This window comes from Eulemur rufifrons, chromosome 18, assembly GCF_041146395.1.
Source record: "Eulemur rufifrons isolate Redbay chromosome 18, OSU_ERuf_1, whole genome shotgun sequence".
NCBI classification, from domain to species: Eukaryota; Metazoa; Chordata; class Mammalia; order Primates; family Lemuridae; genus Eulemur; species Eulemur rufifrons.
In genome coordinates this window covers 40,846,754-40,866,183 of record NC_091000.1, presented here as the reverse complement: position 1 = coordinate 40,866,183, position 19,430 = coordinate 40,846,754, and the positions used below count along the sequence as shown (strand labels likewise).

The following is a 19,430-nucleotide window of genomic DNA, read 5'->3' as shown; positions in this document are numbered from 1 at the left end:
TTGCAACAATAAAGGCCTGAATTATTTGGGAAAATATCTGGTGATCATTCTAAATGGACTCTGATGATATTTAAGAGAGGAAAATACAATTAACCACTCTGTTGTTTCAGTGTACTCTTATTTTGACAGGAATCATGATGAAAAAGTGATTGGCTATAGGAATTCGATTTTCATTGTGTTCTTTATATAGCAAACAGGAAATCACAAATAAAAATATATATCAATATTCTGTATATTTCCAGGTTTAATTTTACACTAAGACATATTTCCACAAATGTACCTTTATTTCAGATACTGTGTATACTAAAAATTTTAAAGGCATGTTCAGAGGGAAAAGTTTATAAAAGACAGTAACAGTGAAAAACAAGGGGAAATTTGGACAATTAAAATTCAAATATTTTTGAAAATTCTCTCTTTCTTAAAATGTACCTTCTAAGACAATTTATGAAATTTGTCAAATATTCTACAAATTCTTATTTGTAATAATAGGAAATTGGTTAGAAGATATAAAATGGGAAATATCTCTAAAACATATATTCAGAAATATATCATCACTTCAATCTATCAAATTTAATCAAACTATATTTTTAAAAACATCACTGGTAAATGCTGGCCATTCAAAATTAATTTTTTTAACTAATAAACATATCTAGTAAAATAATAAATACCAATTAATTCACCTACCAGATTTGCAATGATGTAGTGGTACCCTTTAACATGTTTTCCAATGGTAATAACCTAACAAAGATAAAGAAAAAATTATTTAATTAATATAAAATAATGTAAAGGTAAAATTACTGGTATTATGATCTGACTCAGGAAAAAATGAAATTTTATCTATTGTTTTGATGTTCCACAATGAGTTATTTTTTATAAAATATAATTATCAAATCTAGAGAATATTTCAGAAAAAAGTAATAATACATTTTAATGCTTAATAAATATTATCTTTCAACAAGTCAACAAATAAACAAAAATAATTACCTCATTTTTGTCAATAGTAAAAATAAGGCCACAAAATTTTAAGAAACATAAAACCAAAATATGTTTGATCCCTAACAAGTCATCATTTTATTCCAACAAAAGCTATATTTTTGTCTTCTTAATGAAACATTAAACAGCTCAAATTGTTTAACATCTGAGATTTTATATTCATATATTTATATTCAAAGATAAACACACAGTTTATAGTACTACAGAAATTTTTAAAGAATATTAATAAATATATAAAGGAATTCTTATGTAGATATATAAAATAACATTCCTATCCTAAGAATCTTGAAATGTTTATAATTTAGTTCAAATGGACATTATTTACAGCTATAGACAGCAAAGTGTCATAGAAGCTAATTTTTCTCCACTCCTCTAAGTCAGAAATCAATGGTGAGATGAACACATCACGGAACAAGAGATTATCCTGGTGATGCTCACAACAGTTTTGGACATTACTGAATCAATTTGATTTTTTACTGATCTATATCAATTATGAAAACAGTAGAAATTGGTGAAATGGCCACGCTGTAGTCCTGGTACATAGATATTCAAATGTAATTTCCATTATTAATAAAACAATCACATCAATGGAAAGCATGAAATGCCAAGGTTATAGGCAAAAATTCAAACCATTTGCTCACTTTCCTGGTTAAACTGCATGGTGGCTTCCCTCTGTGTTGGCATAGTAAGCAGAGTTCTTAATAGGCTAGAAAGTCCAATGACCTTGCAAGCTTCCCTAGGCTCACCTTTCCCATTCTTTACACTCAAGTCATACTGACCCTCTTTGAAAATGCTTCTTCTCTTCACCTCATATTACACATTATGTCTCCTCTGCTTGAAAAGCTCTCTTCACCATCATATCCTCTGTCCTCTTAACTCCTGGGAGAAAACTACCCTGACTTTCCCACATCCCAGACAAAGTCAGGTGCTCCAAAGCAACACAGTTAAAGAGCAAGACCCAAATCCTAGGAAGGATTCTACCATACGCCACTTTGATATTAAGTGGTAGTTGTTTGGAAGGAAGTTACAGCTTATATTGTTTTCTAATTCATTTTATGTAACACAACTAAATTGCCTTTTGCTTTTTCGAAGAAACTGAACCCTCTGTGTTGAAGGGAGAACTTTAAATCAGATTGATTATGTCCCTCCTATCTCCTCCTGACACCTGTTGGCTCTGCTTATTCTCCACTCTGCTTTCTGAATAATCTATGTCTTCCTTCTGGGAATTAATAAAAACATATTATAAATGGTGATACACTGCAGTAGTCCCTACTTGAGTTTAATGTTCATTGAGAGGAGGAATATTAAAATTCACTAGCCCTAGGACTACATAAAAATTAGTGTTGGTCTTAATAACCATCACATCTTTTTTTAAATAACAACAATTAGTTTTGCACTAAAAATAGAAAATTTATATTAATTTATAAATATTTTCTGAGGGCTGAATCCATTTCCCACCTAATCAAAACTAAAAATCAGTACCTCCAAGTTTTTATCAAATGATAATAAAATACTCGTAGTCTAATACAGTTTAATTTATTACTAAATTCAAGCTACTGCAAAAATAAAGAATTTTGTCTTATCTGTGTTCTCTTATACATTGGTTTAATGAATAACTAGTGTTTCCTTTCCTTGTAATGTACCTTATCACCACTTTTGCTTGGTAAAATCTAATCCTTGAAGAATATCCCAATCTAAATTATTTCTTTCTGCAATTCTCTCTCATAACATCCTGTTCTTTTCATTTGTAGTGTGTTCCATTATTATAATTATATATTAATTTCTGTAAACACATCATTAGTAATCATCTTGATGAGGCTTTGCCTGTTTTATTTAACACTGCTTTCTTGAATCTACTGCAGTGCCTGTCGGGCAAACATTAGACACTCATGGAATATTTACTGAACAAATGAATGAATCCAAGCCAGCCATGTGAATCCTTCACAGATGATCCCTCCCCTGTTAAGACAGGTACTTTTTCCTCTATCCTCCTAGATCACATTGTATTTTAATTTGCAATATTGTCATGTTGTGTGTGTACATTTTTCTTCCTCTCTTAACAATGAGTTCATTAGGTACAGGCACCACTCTTTTTTGCCTTTCTTTGCATCCCTCACTCCGGAAACAAAGGATATCCTCAATATGTGTTTGATGAATGCTACACCATCCATTGTATGCACTCATTTCATGCATTCAAGAGTAGTTCATAGTATATATGTGCAAAATATTCTGCATTTTTAATGTATGTCCATATGGACATTTATGTAACCATGATCATAGATTTGCTTTGAAACATTACTTCCCATATATTCCCAATTTCTTTTGTAGTTTCTCTCTTCCAATTTTGGAAAGAGATATTTTTATATAGGCTTTCACCAAACATTTATTTTGATGTGTCAGGAATACTTAAATTTTTTAAACCAAAGACTAATGACTGTTATTACAATTCAGCGTTAATGAGATCCATTCTATGAAATTCAAATGAGTTTTTGAGGTTCATATTTGAATAGAGACCTTCATGTTAAAAACAATCTTAATGTCATCTCCTGGGGTGGAATCAAGATATTTCTACTGAAATTATTCACCTCCTTGGCATCCAACATTTAGTTCTTTCTCATACCAAGTTAGTTTTATTCGGTTATTCAATATTTCATGAGAGATCCATTTTATATGCCTGAGGGCCCATATTATTGTATATAAATTAGGATTTCATCAACATTATGTTTGCAGAATGTTTTATGTTATACAAATTAATGAATCTAATTTTTTCTTCAAAGCCTAGAGGAGCCAAGAAATCATACTCAACTGTGTATTTTTCTTCCAGTCCTATAGTATTCTAAGGAACTGGTAGCAGCCAATATATACAGTTGACCATTGAACAACATTGGTTTGAACTGCCTGGATCCCTTTATATACCACCCCTGAGACAGCAAGACCAAACCTCTTCCTTCTCCTCGGAAGCCTGCTTAACATGAAGATGGTAAGGATGAAGACCTTTATGATGATCCACTTCCACTTAATAAATAGTAAATATCTTTTCTCTTCCTCATGATTTTCTATTTTCTAGCTCACTTTATTGTAAGAATACAATATATAATACATATAACATACAAAATATATGTTAATCCTTTATGTTATTGTTAAGGCTTCTCATCAACAGTAGGCTATTAGTAGGGTCAAGTGTGTGTACACACACACTCACACACACATATTTATTAGCTAGGAAAAGATGCAGATACTAGTGATGGAGACCTTACTCAATAAATCATGATGCTGATGCTGTGTCACCACCATCCCTGGTCACTTACCCTATCTGTAAAACATGGTGGTATTTATTTAATCCTTAGGATATCACTGCATGATTGTCTTATCCTGAAAGATCTTAAACTGTAGCAAGGTAGTATGGTAAGCATAGATAAAAACATCCTTATCTCTGGTATCATGTTACTCTTTCAAATAATCCAAATGGATGCATCTAGTTTACTTCTCAAATATTGAACACAGCCTGAGTGTGGGGGATCTTTCCTACATATCTTAATTTCACAGGTTAATGCTTTTTATATGGAAACAAATCCCCTAGTAGAAGAAAATAATTACATTTTTCAGAAATAAATATATGCTTTTTCTGAAGACTTAGATCCATTTATACAATAATATAGGCTTAGTGCAACATATTGTACTCTTATGTTTGAAATGATCTAGGTATCACCAAAAAATTCATGAATTACTCACTTTTCCCTTAGAACTCAGACTTATTTTGACTTATTATATGTCTATTTCTTTAACTCTAAAAAGTTCATCAGAATTAAATTTAAAAACTCCATTTTGAAAAGCAATTCATGTAACCACAACTTTTGTACCCCCATAATATTCTGAAATAAAAAAGAAAAGAAAAGAAAATTTCCATTTCAAAATATCAAAGTTTAGAGCAAAACTTGCCATGTAAAGCATGAGTCAAGAATTATATATTTAATTTACTTGATGATTAATATGATGTGTCGGCATTATTGACAAACATCTGCTCTTACTAACTGAAGCCAGTGGTAATTTAATTGATGATCTTTGCTGCATCCTATATAAACCATAGAGTAAAAACTGCTGTTCAAGCATCTTACACAAATACTCATCGCAAATGCTGACATGGCATGCATATTCTATATTTGGTGCTATTAGAAAACAGAGAGTAGCAAACCTGGTCTACAATGTCATTTACTTTATCCCGTTCACAGTCCAGAATCACACGCCGTTCCTTTTTTAACTCCAGATCTTGAAAAAGTGATCGGTAGGTCTCATCTTTCTTGTCATTGTTAATGTTTCCCACATTGATAGCAGTCACTTGCCATTTCTTTTCAGCAGCAGAATCCAGCACAGCTTGCAGTGTTGATAAGCCTAGGAAGGCAAAGAGAAATGATGACTGATAAAGATACTTGAATAACTTAGAATTGTGTTATGAAATTGCCAGTGAATATATTTTTGAGCATGATATATTTGTACAACTAAGGGAATGTTGACTCCTCATAAAAAGCTACAGCTATGATCTTTATCAACATCTACTTATGTCCGCTTCACATCAAAAACTCATTACTTAAATTCTATTGTTCTGACCAAAGGAGTCATTGAAGGAAATAGTATCCCTTTCTTTCAACCCTCTCAGCTGTCGTCTCTTGGATATTACAAAAGTGTAATGTTTTTAATACTTCTGGTTTAAGTGAAATCAAAAGACATCACAAAAATTTCTTACTGTTATAGAATGGGAAAAATTGTTTAGTCATACATGATAGTCTATCATTTGATGTTAATATCCTGAAGAAGCTAGGTGCATTTTCATTGAGATGAATCCTTGTGAGCCTGTGTCAGTATAAGAGCCAATAATCTCTATGAGGCTGCTAAATTTTCTCCTACTGATTTCTAGCCAGGAGTTTTGTTTCATGTTTCTTCTTCTGTGGCCTTACATTATATCATTTTTTGTTATTGGGAATGATCCCATAGAGATTAAAGTGTTCGTCTATTAACCAGATGGTGACAGTTAGTTCTCTTAACACAGATTTATTTCACTTCCTAAATGCAAGACCATTTTACTGTTAGTAACTTTGCTTATAGCATCATATGACATAAAAGAATTTTATTATTTTTAATTGTCCATATATGATCTCATATTTAGGACTGATATGAACAACAACTAGGATATTTATTTCCTAAAAAGTTAAATATTCAATTTAGCACTTGGAAAAACAGTGCATAAAGTTGTCTTTTCCATCAATTCAACTATTCATAGCCAAACCAAATTCATCATTTATATTAATAACTTAAAGAACAACACTAAATTAAGGCTCCAGAAAGAATTCAGAACTTATCATATCATCCTACTAATTCCAGAAAGGCCGGCATCTTTCTCAAATGCATATTTGTGCCTTTTTATCCATGTGAGATTCACCAGAAAGCAAGGAATCTTTCCAAAACCTTCAGCTTTATATCAAAAAACATAAGAGCCAATTTGAAGAGGATCTTTTTAAATAAAGATGGGACAATTTGAATAGCAATGACATTAATAACTGCAAAAGACTTACATACATAAAATATCTTAAATCCATGAGATTATTATTTTTTTTAAAAAATTTGCTTCCCTTTGATGTATGCTAAGGAGCCAATTAATTTGAAAGCTGGTAAATAATTAAATAAAACAATCATTTTCCTGCCTTTCCTGTAGGAACTATACTCAGCGTACTAAGGAATTAAAAAATGGTCTTTCTTTTTGGAAATACTCCATCTAATACATGATGAATGAGTGTAGATTTTAAATTATCATCAATTTGTAACATCTACTGAATTAATGAATCACAGCAATAATCATCAACTACTGGTCATGACACAAAAAGAGAGATAACAGAGATACACAACTCCAAATGATAACATTCAGCACCACCTATGAAGAATTTATGCCAAAAATATAAATTTGAATCTCATCAAGATTCCAAATGTAACTACCGATTTATAGGGAATATATGGCATAGAATAATATGTCAAGCACCACAGTGTTGCAATCATCAAAATCTAGACTGTGAAAAACTCAACATTACATTTTAAAAGATATATTAACCAATTGTAATATGTGGAACTCATTTTTATTCTACTTCAAACAAACAGGAGAAAAAAGATAATATTAATGAATTATTGTTATTGTTTAGGTATGATACTTATTTTGTGGTTATGTTTAAAATAAAATAATTATTTTTTCCAAATAAATACTGAAATGTCACAGAGGAAATAACTTGATGTTTGATATCTGCTTCTAAGTAATTGCAGGGAAAAGAGGGGTATAGATAAAACAAAATTGCACATATAGTAATCATTAATAAAACTGGGTTAAGAGTTCTTGAGAGTCTTCATATTATTCTATTTTGTTATTTAAAATATTTCATATTGTACATCAAAAATAATTCATTTTGGAATGGAAGATTGAACCATACACTGAAGTTAAAGTAATTTTTTACGGCAAAACAACAAAATTCGTCTTCTCCATCCAGTCTTCAATCAAAAGATATAAATAAACATCAATTTCTAAAAGGATAGTTTAAGGAGACCATGTGCCACTTTTGAAAACTTTTAATGTAAACTTTCAATGGTAAAACTTTAAAACCCATCAAGGATTGCCTGTGATTTCCGTTCACTATAGGTAAATTAAATCTTTCCATGCTACAATTCAAGTTCCTTTCCTGTTTTTCATCATCAGTAGAGATAGAACACACACAGCTGGTCATCAGGATCAATTCAACAGCTACCAATGGACTTGAAAACAGCTATTAAGTCTACCCAGTTTTTTTCCTCCAAATAGAAAAAAATATCTAAATGTCTAACCCTCTTCCATTTTCTAGTTCCTACTTTCCCACATTTCCAATCATTGTAGAACTCTTCCTTGCCACCTCCTTAAGGATATTATATGGACAGATGATGCTGTCTGTGCTATCCACATATTATCAGACAGCAATTATCAGCAAGCTTCCCCTATTCTCTGCAGTAAGTTATTGCATTTTGTTTTTATTTAATTATGAATTTTATCACATGCTAAAAATTTCATAGTGATACTCTTGATACTCTGTGCTAACTTTCGACATATAGTCCAAGAAATTTAAATGTAAATGAGAATTTCTAAATGGATTTCATCAAGTAGTAACTTTAAACCTCAAATTTGTTGGCACCTTGTCAAAAAATATGGAGATGATGCATAAAATCAATAAGAATGCACTTAAAGAAATGGCTGACTTTCAAATGCATTCATTCCGTGTGTCAAAAGTAACTTATAGTTGGTGTGGATTCTCAGTTATAAAAGCTCTCAGGATTAATATTTTGTAAGCTGTGGAACTTAACAAAAATTACATCTCTTTATTGAGAAACCAAACTGCTCAAATAGTGCTATATCAGACTTGATTGATTTAGTTGAGTCAGAAGACACTAAATGCCATTAAATCACCTCCTAAGGATATCCAGAAGTAATTCACAAACCATGGCTTTATCTGACTCTTAATTTGAAAAGACTTGTGTCCTAAGCTTAATAATCCATTTTCTTAGATTGTTTCAGTAATAGTAGCTGACCATCTCAATGTCTCTTTCAACTTGATTTCTCCATTTATCCAACTAAAAGTTTTGTATTCAGTTTGATTATTTTATAGTTAATAGATCGTTTTCAAATTTAAAAATTACTGAAAATGTATAACTAAGAAGGTGAACTTAAACTCTTCAAACATAACACAAATTATTGGTTTCTTGGTACCATATTCTAATTAGGGGAGAAGGTATTACTTAAGATCCATCTTTTTCCCTTCCACATCAACTAGCACAGAAATATATTTATAAATACATTCATCCCTTAATTCAGAATATAAACTTTTATGGACAATGGGAGTTCTGTATAAATATTGGTTTATTTATAGCTATTAGTAAATAGTAGTCATTCAACTCTAATATCCATATTACTATATCAAGATATTTGAATTTCTATAGCAGAGAATTTATTACTTAGAATGAATTAAGCTATCAAGACACAGTTGTTCATCTAAAAATAGAAAAAAATCTGGAAAATTAATTATTCCTCCTAATAAATATATTTAAATTATAGTGCTTCTTTAAAAAAAGTCAATATTATAAAAGTCTAAAATTCAGTTCCAAACTCTACTGAATTCTTAGGCATTTGGATAAAATAAAGAATGGTTAGATTAAAATACTGTTAAACTACATTACTTCATCATGTGCCTATTGTTACCAATTGGCTATAGCTATATAACCTATTCATAATATGACAATTTTCTATTATTAATAATAAAATTATCTCAAAGTATTACTAAGAGTGGGTGATAGTCTCATCTTGACCTAGTGTTAATAATACTGTGAGAGGGTTATAGCAAAGCCATCAGCTCTCTTTACCATCATTATTAGGTGAAGTCTATTAGTTTGCACATGAAAGGATGAAATTAAAACCTATTACTGCCAAAAGATATATTTCATTCAGATCATATCTTTTTCTTAAAAATATTTTCTTTGTATAATTTAAGATTCACTGCCTTTATTCATTCTTTCAGGCATAGAAATTAGTATTTATGATCACTAAATCATGGCAGCATATCTAGGCCAGATTAGATTAACAAATATTTCCCTCATCAGCTTTCTCAGGCATATCAAGACAACATTATAATTTGGAAGCATTTTTGTTCTTTGCATGATGTTTTCTTGGAAGTGAACTCAAAGTGCCTTCCCTTTGGGGGGCAAATAATATTTCTCAAAATTAAAACCAAGACATAAAGATGTAAAACATTAGTTCTGTTTTTACCTACTATATATAGAAATGTATTACCTTACCATGTCGACATTGAACCAAGAAATAAAAAGCTAATTTTGATTAAGCCCTGTTTCATATTTACTACATACATATCCAAAGATAAAACTACAATATTTAACGCATTGACATAAGTAGCCCCATTACTCTATAGTTAAAAATATTTGTAGTTCTAGCTACCTACTCTCTGAAGAGTAATGATATACAGCTTTTAGGAAGGGCATTGGGTCATCAAGGAGAGCCGGGCTGCTGCCACACGGCCTGGGTAAAGAGAAGACACCAATAAACTAAAAGGTCATCTGGCACCAGATGCAGAGTTTCAGCTCTCCTTTCACCAGTAAACTTAGATTAGTCAAAGCTGTTTCTACACAGAGACCTTTCTATACATGCATCCATGTCCTCCGTGGTTTAGAATTGCCATATGGTCTCTTTAGTTGTTGCTCAGCATTGGGATGGATAGTCAGGAAGCAGGAATGGTTTCAGTTCAGTCTCAGTTAAGGGTAGTGCAATGAAGCAGCATAGAACAATTTTAAACCTTTTTCATCTATTTCATAATCAGGGCAGAACGTTGAGGGACCATTTTCATGCATGGACCCTATGCTATTCAAAAGAACATTCACTGACCTATTTAGACATTAAAATTTAACAGTATGTTTACCTGACTTAGATGTTCAGAAAAGCAAAGATTATTAGAACCTGAATAAAATCATATAAACCAAAAGGTGGAGAGAATGCCACATCGAGAACAGACCATATAGTTTGAAATTGAGGCATGTAGGTATACAAGTAGAGAGATGAAACTGTAGAATCTATTTTCTAAAGTACGGTTAATATGGATGAAGAGAACATAGATACATTCTCCAAATCATGTGACCCTAAAGTAAGGTGCTGCCTACTAGAAGCATGAGAGAAATGGGTTAATGAACAAAGGAAAGAAACCAATTCACACGCTGAATGCATAGATGAACATTATAAAATGTAATATGATGGCAAAGCCATAAAAATTAAGTCACTAATAAGAAAAAAATCAGATAGCAAAAATTCCATTTCCATGAGCCAATTAAAATATTACTCACAGGTCAAGTCTTTTGCCAGCATTTTGCAAGTCTTACACCATTTATCTCTGAAAATAGTTTCAGATGAAAGGCCAGTATAATACTTTTCACATTAAAACATCAACAGCTACTTGATAACACCTTGAGAATGTATCCATAACTTCATTCAAGCTTTAATATATAATTAATTATCACTCTAATGTTCTTCTCTCAACAGATGCACTTGAACTCAAATCAATTTGTATAATTTCATAATTGGAGATTATCTCATCACTTCAATTCTATTTAATATTTTCAAAGTACTAATAAAATCATTTAAAAATGTTCCAGATTCTTTTCACAAGTATATAAGTCCATCCATCTTCACCTGATAATTCCTCAGAGCTTGTCTTTCTGACTTTGTCTCTTCAAATACTGGAGTTTCTCCTTTTTTATTTATGTTAGCTGTTGTCCTTTTGAATTTTCTCAAAAGCTCAGTTTCAACTACAGAGATGAATAGTGAGGATGAAGATGAGGGTAAAATATGTTCTTAAACTAAAAATGTCATCTTCCACCTTGTCAAGCAGTGAGGAGAACTCATCTTCTGAGCCTTCCACTTTGCAAGCAAAATTCAGCTTCTACAATCATCTCAAACTTAAAATACTGTACACAGATGTTTAACTCATTTTTTTATTAACGCTGCTGAACATCAGTTCTGTTTCTAGCTCTATCTGAAGCCCTGGGTATGAAGTTAAGAGCCGCACACCCAGTGTGCTGAGTAATGCCTGGGCACTGCCTCCCCAGAGCTCATAGCCCGACCTTAAATAAAATAAATAAATATATAATTTAAAAAATAAATTAAAAAACATAATGGTTATCCAGTGTGACTAAAACAGTGCCTGGAATATAGTAGGGGCTCAACAGGCAGTGCTTGAGTGACAGAATGAACACTACTATTAATTATCAATTGTGATACATCCGATGAAGGAAAAGAAGAGATTGCTTTGAAAAAAGAACAACAGCATAAGAGGTATCTCCGAGGAAATGAGATATGAATCCAGTCATCAACGAGGGGGAAAAATTAAAGATATGTGCAGAGATTTGAAGTGAAAGAGTTTGGTGCATCTGAGAAAGTGAGACAAGGTCACATGGGTCTGGCTCCAGTGAGTGAGCGAGACAGCAGAATGCACTGGAGAGTTGAGTGGAAATCAGATACTACAAGACTGCTAAGGATTTTCAGTTTTATCCTTATTATACCAAGAAGTCATTGAAGCGTTTTAAGCAAAGAGTGATGCAGTCAAGGAAGACATTTTAAAAAGTAATAATTCTGACTCCTTTGTGCTAAATGGGTTAAAGAGGGACAAGTGTGAAACTGGAGAGACGAAGGACTGAACACACGACGGTGGCTTGGCCTCAGGCGATGACGATGGAAATGAAGAGTGTCTAGAGATGAAATATACTGAGACAGTAGAAATCACATCAACAGGACACATGGGTGAAAGAGGTATTAAGAATATGCCCAGATTTCAGACTAGTTTTAACAACAACAAATACTTAAAGGACTTAGAACAAAAGGAAAAACTAAAAATAATTTAATAAGCTTGGTTTTATAAGCCCTTTTATCACACTAATAAGAAGTATGCTTCAGAATCATCCAGCACATTGAAATCCGTATCTACTCTAAATGATTCTCTGTTTTAGTTTTTTATTCCCTATGGGAATAGCAAAGTACTCCCTTCTCAGAGCAGGGGGAAATAATTCTTGACATAGCCTTTTTTTCAGCTTATATAGTGCTGACCAGCTTTTGCACCGAGTGTTCTCATTTGCAGGACTAGGAGGACAAGGCAGAGAATCAGACACCTAGCTTGAGCACCTCTGACTCGGGCTTGCTGCAGCAAATGACTCCAAACTGATCAATGGAGAATTGACCGACGTCTGGCTCTCTTCTTGTCTGCCCTTGTGGGTTAACAAGGTGCCCTATCTTGGTGGAAAGAGGCTTCCGGATTTCATTGAAACCTTCACATATTCCAAGAAGAAAGCTGCTGAAGGGAGTGCATGGTGTTACTTAGGAGACACTCTGACAATAGTGGTTCTTAAGCCTTCTGATTTTAATTATAGACCCCTCTCTAGAAAAACATACATATGAACATACACACACATGTTGCATACAAGCTAGCAGGTACACAAACCCACTGACACACAATCATGGACCCAGGAATGGTTAAGAATATCCAGGAATCTATAACATGCAAATCAAGTGGGTCTGCTAATACCGCACTTCCTAACAAGGGATATGGGAAACAAGAAATTTACTTCCCCCCATGCACTTCAGTATAATGAGTCAACACTGGCACCATAATAAAAAATATTCCATCTTACACAATCATGTGGAATTGTGTAAAAAGCACGAGTCTATTATCACAGACCTGTGTTCAGACTACATCACACGTGAGAAAATCATTTAACATCTCTGAGATTCAGGGATCTTATTTTAAAGCCTGAATGAGAATAATGCTACGTGCCTGATAAAACTTTTGCATGCAACAGTATTTAATAACTATATATCACTATAAAAGCCATTTCATTCACCTTGGTCTAGTAATATAGTCTTAGCTGCTTATGCCAGAAACTGCTTTTTATTTAACAAATGAATATTTGGTCATTGAGTCGATACAGTGTATCTCTGTAAATTGTACCTCCACAGCTTTTGTTGTTTTACTCTAAATTTGTTTCCCAGGTTTCAAATTACATATTCATTCACACAGAAAAATTAAACCAAGTGGTCTTTGAGCTTTCATACACCTTTATGGCTCTACAACATCACATATAAGTGTCAAGTATAGGCACTGAATTTGCCTCATTACAAAGAGATGAGATACTGTCACCTACCTCTGTCACTGTCATAAAGGTATGCAAACTTGTCCCATTGATAGTATTCAATCAAGCTAAGGAGCGCGCCTTTGAGGTCGGGTCTCATCTGAATGACAAACGGATGTGTGCCATCTGTTGGGAAGCTGGGAGTGATGAAGGAGACATGGAGTGTTCCACAAAATGAGGTGATGGTATTTACAGACTTCTTGTCATAAAATCCAAAAATGGCGTAGACTCCTCTTGAAAACTGGGAGCAGACTAGAAGAATGGGGAAATAGAAAAGATAAATCATTGAAATTGGCATTCAGTCATAAGGAGCTGCCTGAAACCTAATGTCCTTTCATATAAAATACAAAATCATTAACATATTGAAAGAAATATTGAGTTTATTTTAATGATCCATCAAAATTTATGGCACTAAGTTACTTAGCACTCTATTGGAGGAATTCAAAGAATTATAAAGCATAAAGGGTAGTAATTCTGGCTACAAGATAATACATACATTATTGTTTAACAAGCTACGTAAGTATAAACATATTTTAAGACAGATATAAAAATGTGAAGGTAAAAACCATTAGTTATAAAAGCAAATTGTGTCACCTGAGATTTATATACATTCATAATAGCTCATCCCCTATGTAATCTGGTTCCTTTAAAAATCTTTATTGTACTTATGATGCTTTTATGTTAGGTCAGTGTGCTTCCAAAGAGTTCTAATGCTGACCAAACTTCTTTAAGAGAAGATAGATGCCAGACTCACGTCATACATAGAGAGACATGTCTCTGGAAAGGGACAGTTCTCATCTTGTGTCACTCAGTCCAGTTAGCAATTAAATAAAGAACTCCTAATTTTAATCTTTTCAATGGATTGACCTAACTTACCCCAGATGTTCCACTACATATAAAACAAAGAATATTACCAAAATATTTTGGCTAAGGGTTATCATTTTTCACAAAATAATATTATTGTATTTGAAAGTCCCCATCACTCCCACAAGCCCTTGTCCTTTTGTGGTATTTCCATTTCAGTGAATGACATATGACACTACCATCCCTCATGCCCTCCCCCAAAGTCAGTCCATCACTGAGTCATGCTGATTATAATACATGAATACACTCAAATGTGATCCACTCATTTTTCTACCCATTCCAGCATACTAGTTCGCTAACAGCATATACTTAGCATTTTGCCTGCCTTGTACTTCAGCATGTTCTGTGGTACATTAACTCATTTCTTTCTTATGATAGCCCTTGAGGTAGGAATTATTATTGTTTCCCAATTACTGATAGGAAAATTGATGCATAGACTGATTAAGTGACTTAAACAAGTTACACAGCTGGTAAGTGATAGATGTTGCATTCAAATGTAGGCACTCAGAATCTATGCTCTTAACTAATGGGTAATACTGCTTTTACGTACTTGATTATGGGATACCTATCCAACTGGTCTCCCTCTTCTGCTTATGCCCCTTCCATTCAATTCTCCACAATATAATCAGAACGCTGTTTTGAAACATAAATGTGATAATATCTCTTTGAGAAGTAGGGGTTACTTTGTCCAAGACTGATCCCCTGCAATGCTCTGGAGAAACCATGCAAGGCGCAGTGCTTAAGGCCTCTAGTCAGGCCAACAACATGGCTTTAAATGAACAAAAAGTATTGACATTTCTCAACAAACTAAAAATAGAACCACCATTCGACCAGCTTTCCCACTGCTGGGCATATACCTAAAGGAAAATAAATCATTATGTCCATACCTGGAGTCATGTTTATTGCAGCACTATTCACAACAGCAAATATGTGGAATCAACCTAAGTGCCCATCAACTGATGAGTGGATTTAAAAAATGTTCTATATATATGTACACCATGGAATACTACTCAGCCATAAAAAGAATGAAATCATATCTTGTGCAACAACATGGATCAAACTGGAAGTCATTATCTTAAGTGAAATAAGCCAGAAACATAAAGTTCTCACTCATAAGTAGAAGCTAAATAATGTGTACAAATGGGCATAGAGTGTAATAATAGACATTGGAGACTTGGAAGTGTGAGAGGGTGGGAGAGGGCTGTAGAATTAAAAAATGCTTAAGTGGGCATAACATACACAGTTTGGATGATGGTTACACTGTAAGCCCCAAATTCACTACTATACGCCATATCCATGTAACAAAATTGCATTTGTACCACCTAAATCTAAAAAGTTTTTTAAATATAAAAAATAAAATAAAATAAAAATTATACCTACTCATCCATCAAAAAATAAATAAAAAATGAATAAAGACCTGAAATTTTTCAATTTCAGGAGTCATTTCAATCCATGAATGGAAATCAGCCATCCAGCAACATTACATGACAACCCGGAACATGATATCAAGCATCCTTTTAAATTAATTAACCAAATTTGAAAGATAAGACCAATATTATCTTATTTCATTTCCTTCACAAAAATAAATGGTCTATAAAAATAGATTTGTTTCATGAATATGAGTGTTTCTATCAATATAATGTGTGCAGATTCTATTAATAATAGCCAATTTCAATCAATAAATAATAGACAATATTTTAAAACTGCTGCATAATATGAATTGAAAGGAAAGCAAGATGCTTACTTCTTTAAGTGGCACTTATTTGTCAGAGATTGCCATTTGTCTTTAAATAATCCCTGACATTCAACTCACTTCTGTCTTTCTAACATAATGTATTTTCTGAAATTTCTAGGTTATATCTGTGTCATATATCAATTGACATCTCCTTTATTACCAACCTTCTTCAGAGCAGACTGAACTATCTCAGAAAGCAACTAAATGGCCGGGCGCGGTGGCTCACGCCTGTAATCCTAGCACTCTGGGAGGCCGAGGTGGGCGGATCGTTTGAGCTCAGGAGTTCGAGACCAGCCTGAGCAAGAGCGAGACCCCACCTCTACTAAAAATAGAAAGAAATTATATGGACAGCTAAAAATATATATAAAAAAAATTAGCCGGGCATGGTGGTGCATGCCTGTAGTCCCAGCTACTCGGGAGGCTGAGACAGGAGGATCGCTTGAGCTCAGGAGTTTGAGGTTGCTGTGAGCTAGGCTGACGCCACGGCACTCACTCTAGCCTGGGCAACAGAGTGAGACTCTGTCTCAAAAAAAAAAAAAAAAAAAAAAAAAAGAAAGCAACTAAATGTATTATATTTCATTACAATTTATTTCCTACCTTGACATAATGCAAAGATGAGATTACTGTCTTTTATTCATGTATATACTTTATGTTCTTGTCTGAGTACAGAAGTTGAAAATAACCTGTAATGTCTTTGATGACTATGCCCATTCTTCACATAAATGAAAAAGACCTTTCATTGTGAAAACCCTTCTAGGCAAACTCTGGAGCGAGTTCTTATTTTATACATAAATATATGTGTACTAACATGTATATCTTAAATCTTCAATTTGTTCAGAAATTGATGATTCCCAATGACATCTGAAAAGGGAGAATTGCTATAAAGTTTTCTCTGGATCTATTTTATTTCATTTCCTGCAAAGTGTTGGCCTGTCATCCAGATACCAGAGGAATATCATGCAATATGATTTATTAATGAGACCTCTTCTCATCTTAAGTGAAATAGCTTCTGTGGTGGCAACAGCAGTCATAGCATCAGCAGAATGCTTGATAAAGAATGCCACTGTTTGGATACATAGACAATCTTAAAGCCATACCTTTCATTTTCCATTTGTTTTAGGCTCTGGAGTGAGTTGTCAAGGGACCTCCCAGTTATTGTGGCCATCTGGAAACACTGGCTTTGGCCCAACAACAAGCATAAGCTGTACAAAACTTCATAAGAAATTACAGTTCACCAAACGCAGAAGCCTCCTTTTTTTTTTTTTTTTTTTCCAGGCAATTCAGCTAATTCCCCAGTTAACATACTTTTACAACAATGGCCTTTGTCTCCTGACTATGCTAGGTCTTCCTCATCCCCCTTCTCTTATATTTTCTCTCTTCATGGCATATATGCAGTTGTCTATTGACCTATATTCTCTATTTTTCTGGATATTTTTCCCTTAATGTCCCCTTACTATGCATGCAATTAACAGACACGTGGTCAACAGTGCTCATTTCCCTCTCCTTACCTTAGGTCTGTCACTTTACCTGTTTCGAAGCATGATAAGGATGTCATTGAGATTTACAACAAGGAATCAGTCAGAATGCTGACCTGAGCTAAGGTACTTTGCTTTCCCAGTTTGCAGTAACCATACGAAGATGAAAAACTTGTGCTATGCTTCTAATACTCCATCCCCAGATACCCAATGTTTGCCTTTTTTTTTTTTCTTTGAGACAGAGTCTCACTCTGTTACCCTGAGTAGAGTGCAGCGGTGTCATCATAACTCACTGCAACCTCAAACTTTTGGGCTCAAGCGATCCTCCTGCCTCAGCCTCCAGAGTAGCTGGGACCACAGGTGCATGCCACCATGCTGAGCTAATTTTTTCTATTTTTGGTAGAGACAGGCTCTCTCTCTTGCTCAGGCTGGTCTCAAACTCCTGGCCTCACGGGATCCTCCTGCCTTGGCCTCCCAGAGTGCTAGGATTACAGCCGTGAGCCAGTGCACCCAGCATGGTTTCCTTCTAATCCTGATGCTCCCCTCAATTTAGTGTGGATACGTGAGCCTATCCACACATTATACAAGAAAATTAGCTGCAGTACTTTGGAATTACTCCTCACTTGATTAGGAATGAAATTATTCATTGTCATCTCTACCTTATTCCCCAATGATGCCTCCAAAACTTAAAGCCATTTTTTTTAACTTTGATCCATCCTATAATGGAGGAAGATATACTATCATTACGAATATCCAAAATAATGTGTCATATGCTCTGGAAATAATTCCAAAGACAACTTTCTAAAATGAATTAGATAATACCACCATTCTATATATAGTCATCTCTGGAGGCAAAGGAAGGAACAGAAAACTGTGCAGTTTTCACCTCTAGCTTCATGACCCATACAATTACACTATGAAACACTATTATGAGTCTCTGAATGATTATGTTGATTAATATTGGAATTGCATTTATGTCTTGAGACTCAAACCTGATTGCAAAGGACTAGGTAAAGATGCTCTCACAGAGTTCTGTAGTTAAATATTTAATACCGACTTTGAGAAACTCAGCAAAGGCAAGTCCTTCCAAAAGACATTTTAGGTCAAACAGCAGAAATGATAATCTCCTGGGTGTAAGCAATTTGCTGATTATTTCACTTTTTATTGCAAGCCCAGATGATATAAGCCAATAACAATGCTGATGGTGCATCCAACACACATCTTTTTCTCTTGGGTCATTCTGTTCATCGGTGCTGCTAATATAGCACACACGATACAGTCTGGAGAACCTTGCATGGTTATTTAGTAGAATGGGAGAGGAACTGGGCATGACTTATTTTCGTTTTACATATTTTATACTTATAAATCACCATTCACTTCAATGAATCACCATAGATTGCTTCAGAATCGGGAATGTTAGTAGCCCCTTTGCAGGTGAAAGATTGATTCATCACCGAAAAATTCTGACCTCAAAATATGGAGACCACACAAAATCTCTCTCCTTCCTTCATCACTACACTTCCGACATTAACCCACCCCTTGTATACTTTGACCTTGATGTTAGTCTGGAAATATCTCTATCACTTGTTAGTAACAATCTCCTAGTCACTAAAAACTACATATTT

The 19,430-nt window shown here is 33.8% G+C and overlaps 1 protein-coding gene across 4 annotated transcripts in view; it reads right to left on the bottom strand.

The window, feature by feature from the left end:
* The window catches only part of GRIA2 (glutamate ionotropic receptor AMPA type subunit 2), a 139,255-nt gene that overhangs the window by 49,411 nt on the left and 70,414 nt on the right, over positions 1-19,430 (bottom strand). For all 4 annotated transcript variants that reach the window (XM_069493535.1, XM_069493536.1, XM_069493532.1 and 1 more), the window contains exons 3-5: positions 13,744-13,983; positions 5,186-5,382; positions 685-738 (exon numbers count right to left, since the gene is read on the bottom strand). In XM_069493535.1, coding sequence (XP_069349636.1) covers positions 685-738; positions 5,186-5,382; positions 13,744-13,983 — 491 coding nt within the window. The remainder of the gene's footprint in view (positions 1-684; positions 739-5,185; positions 5,383-13,743; positions 13,984-19,430) is intronic.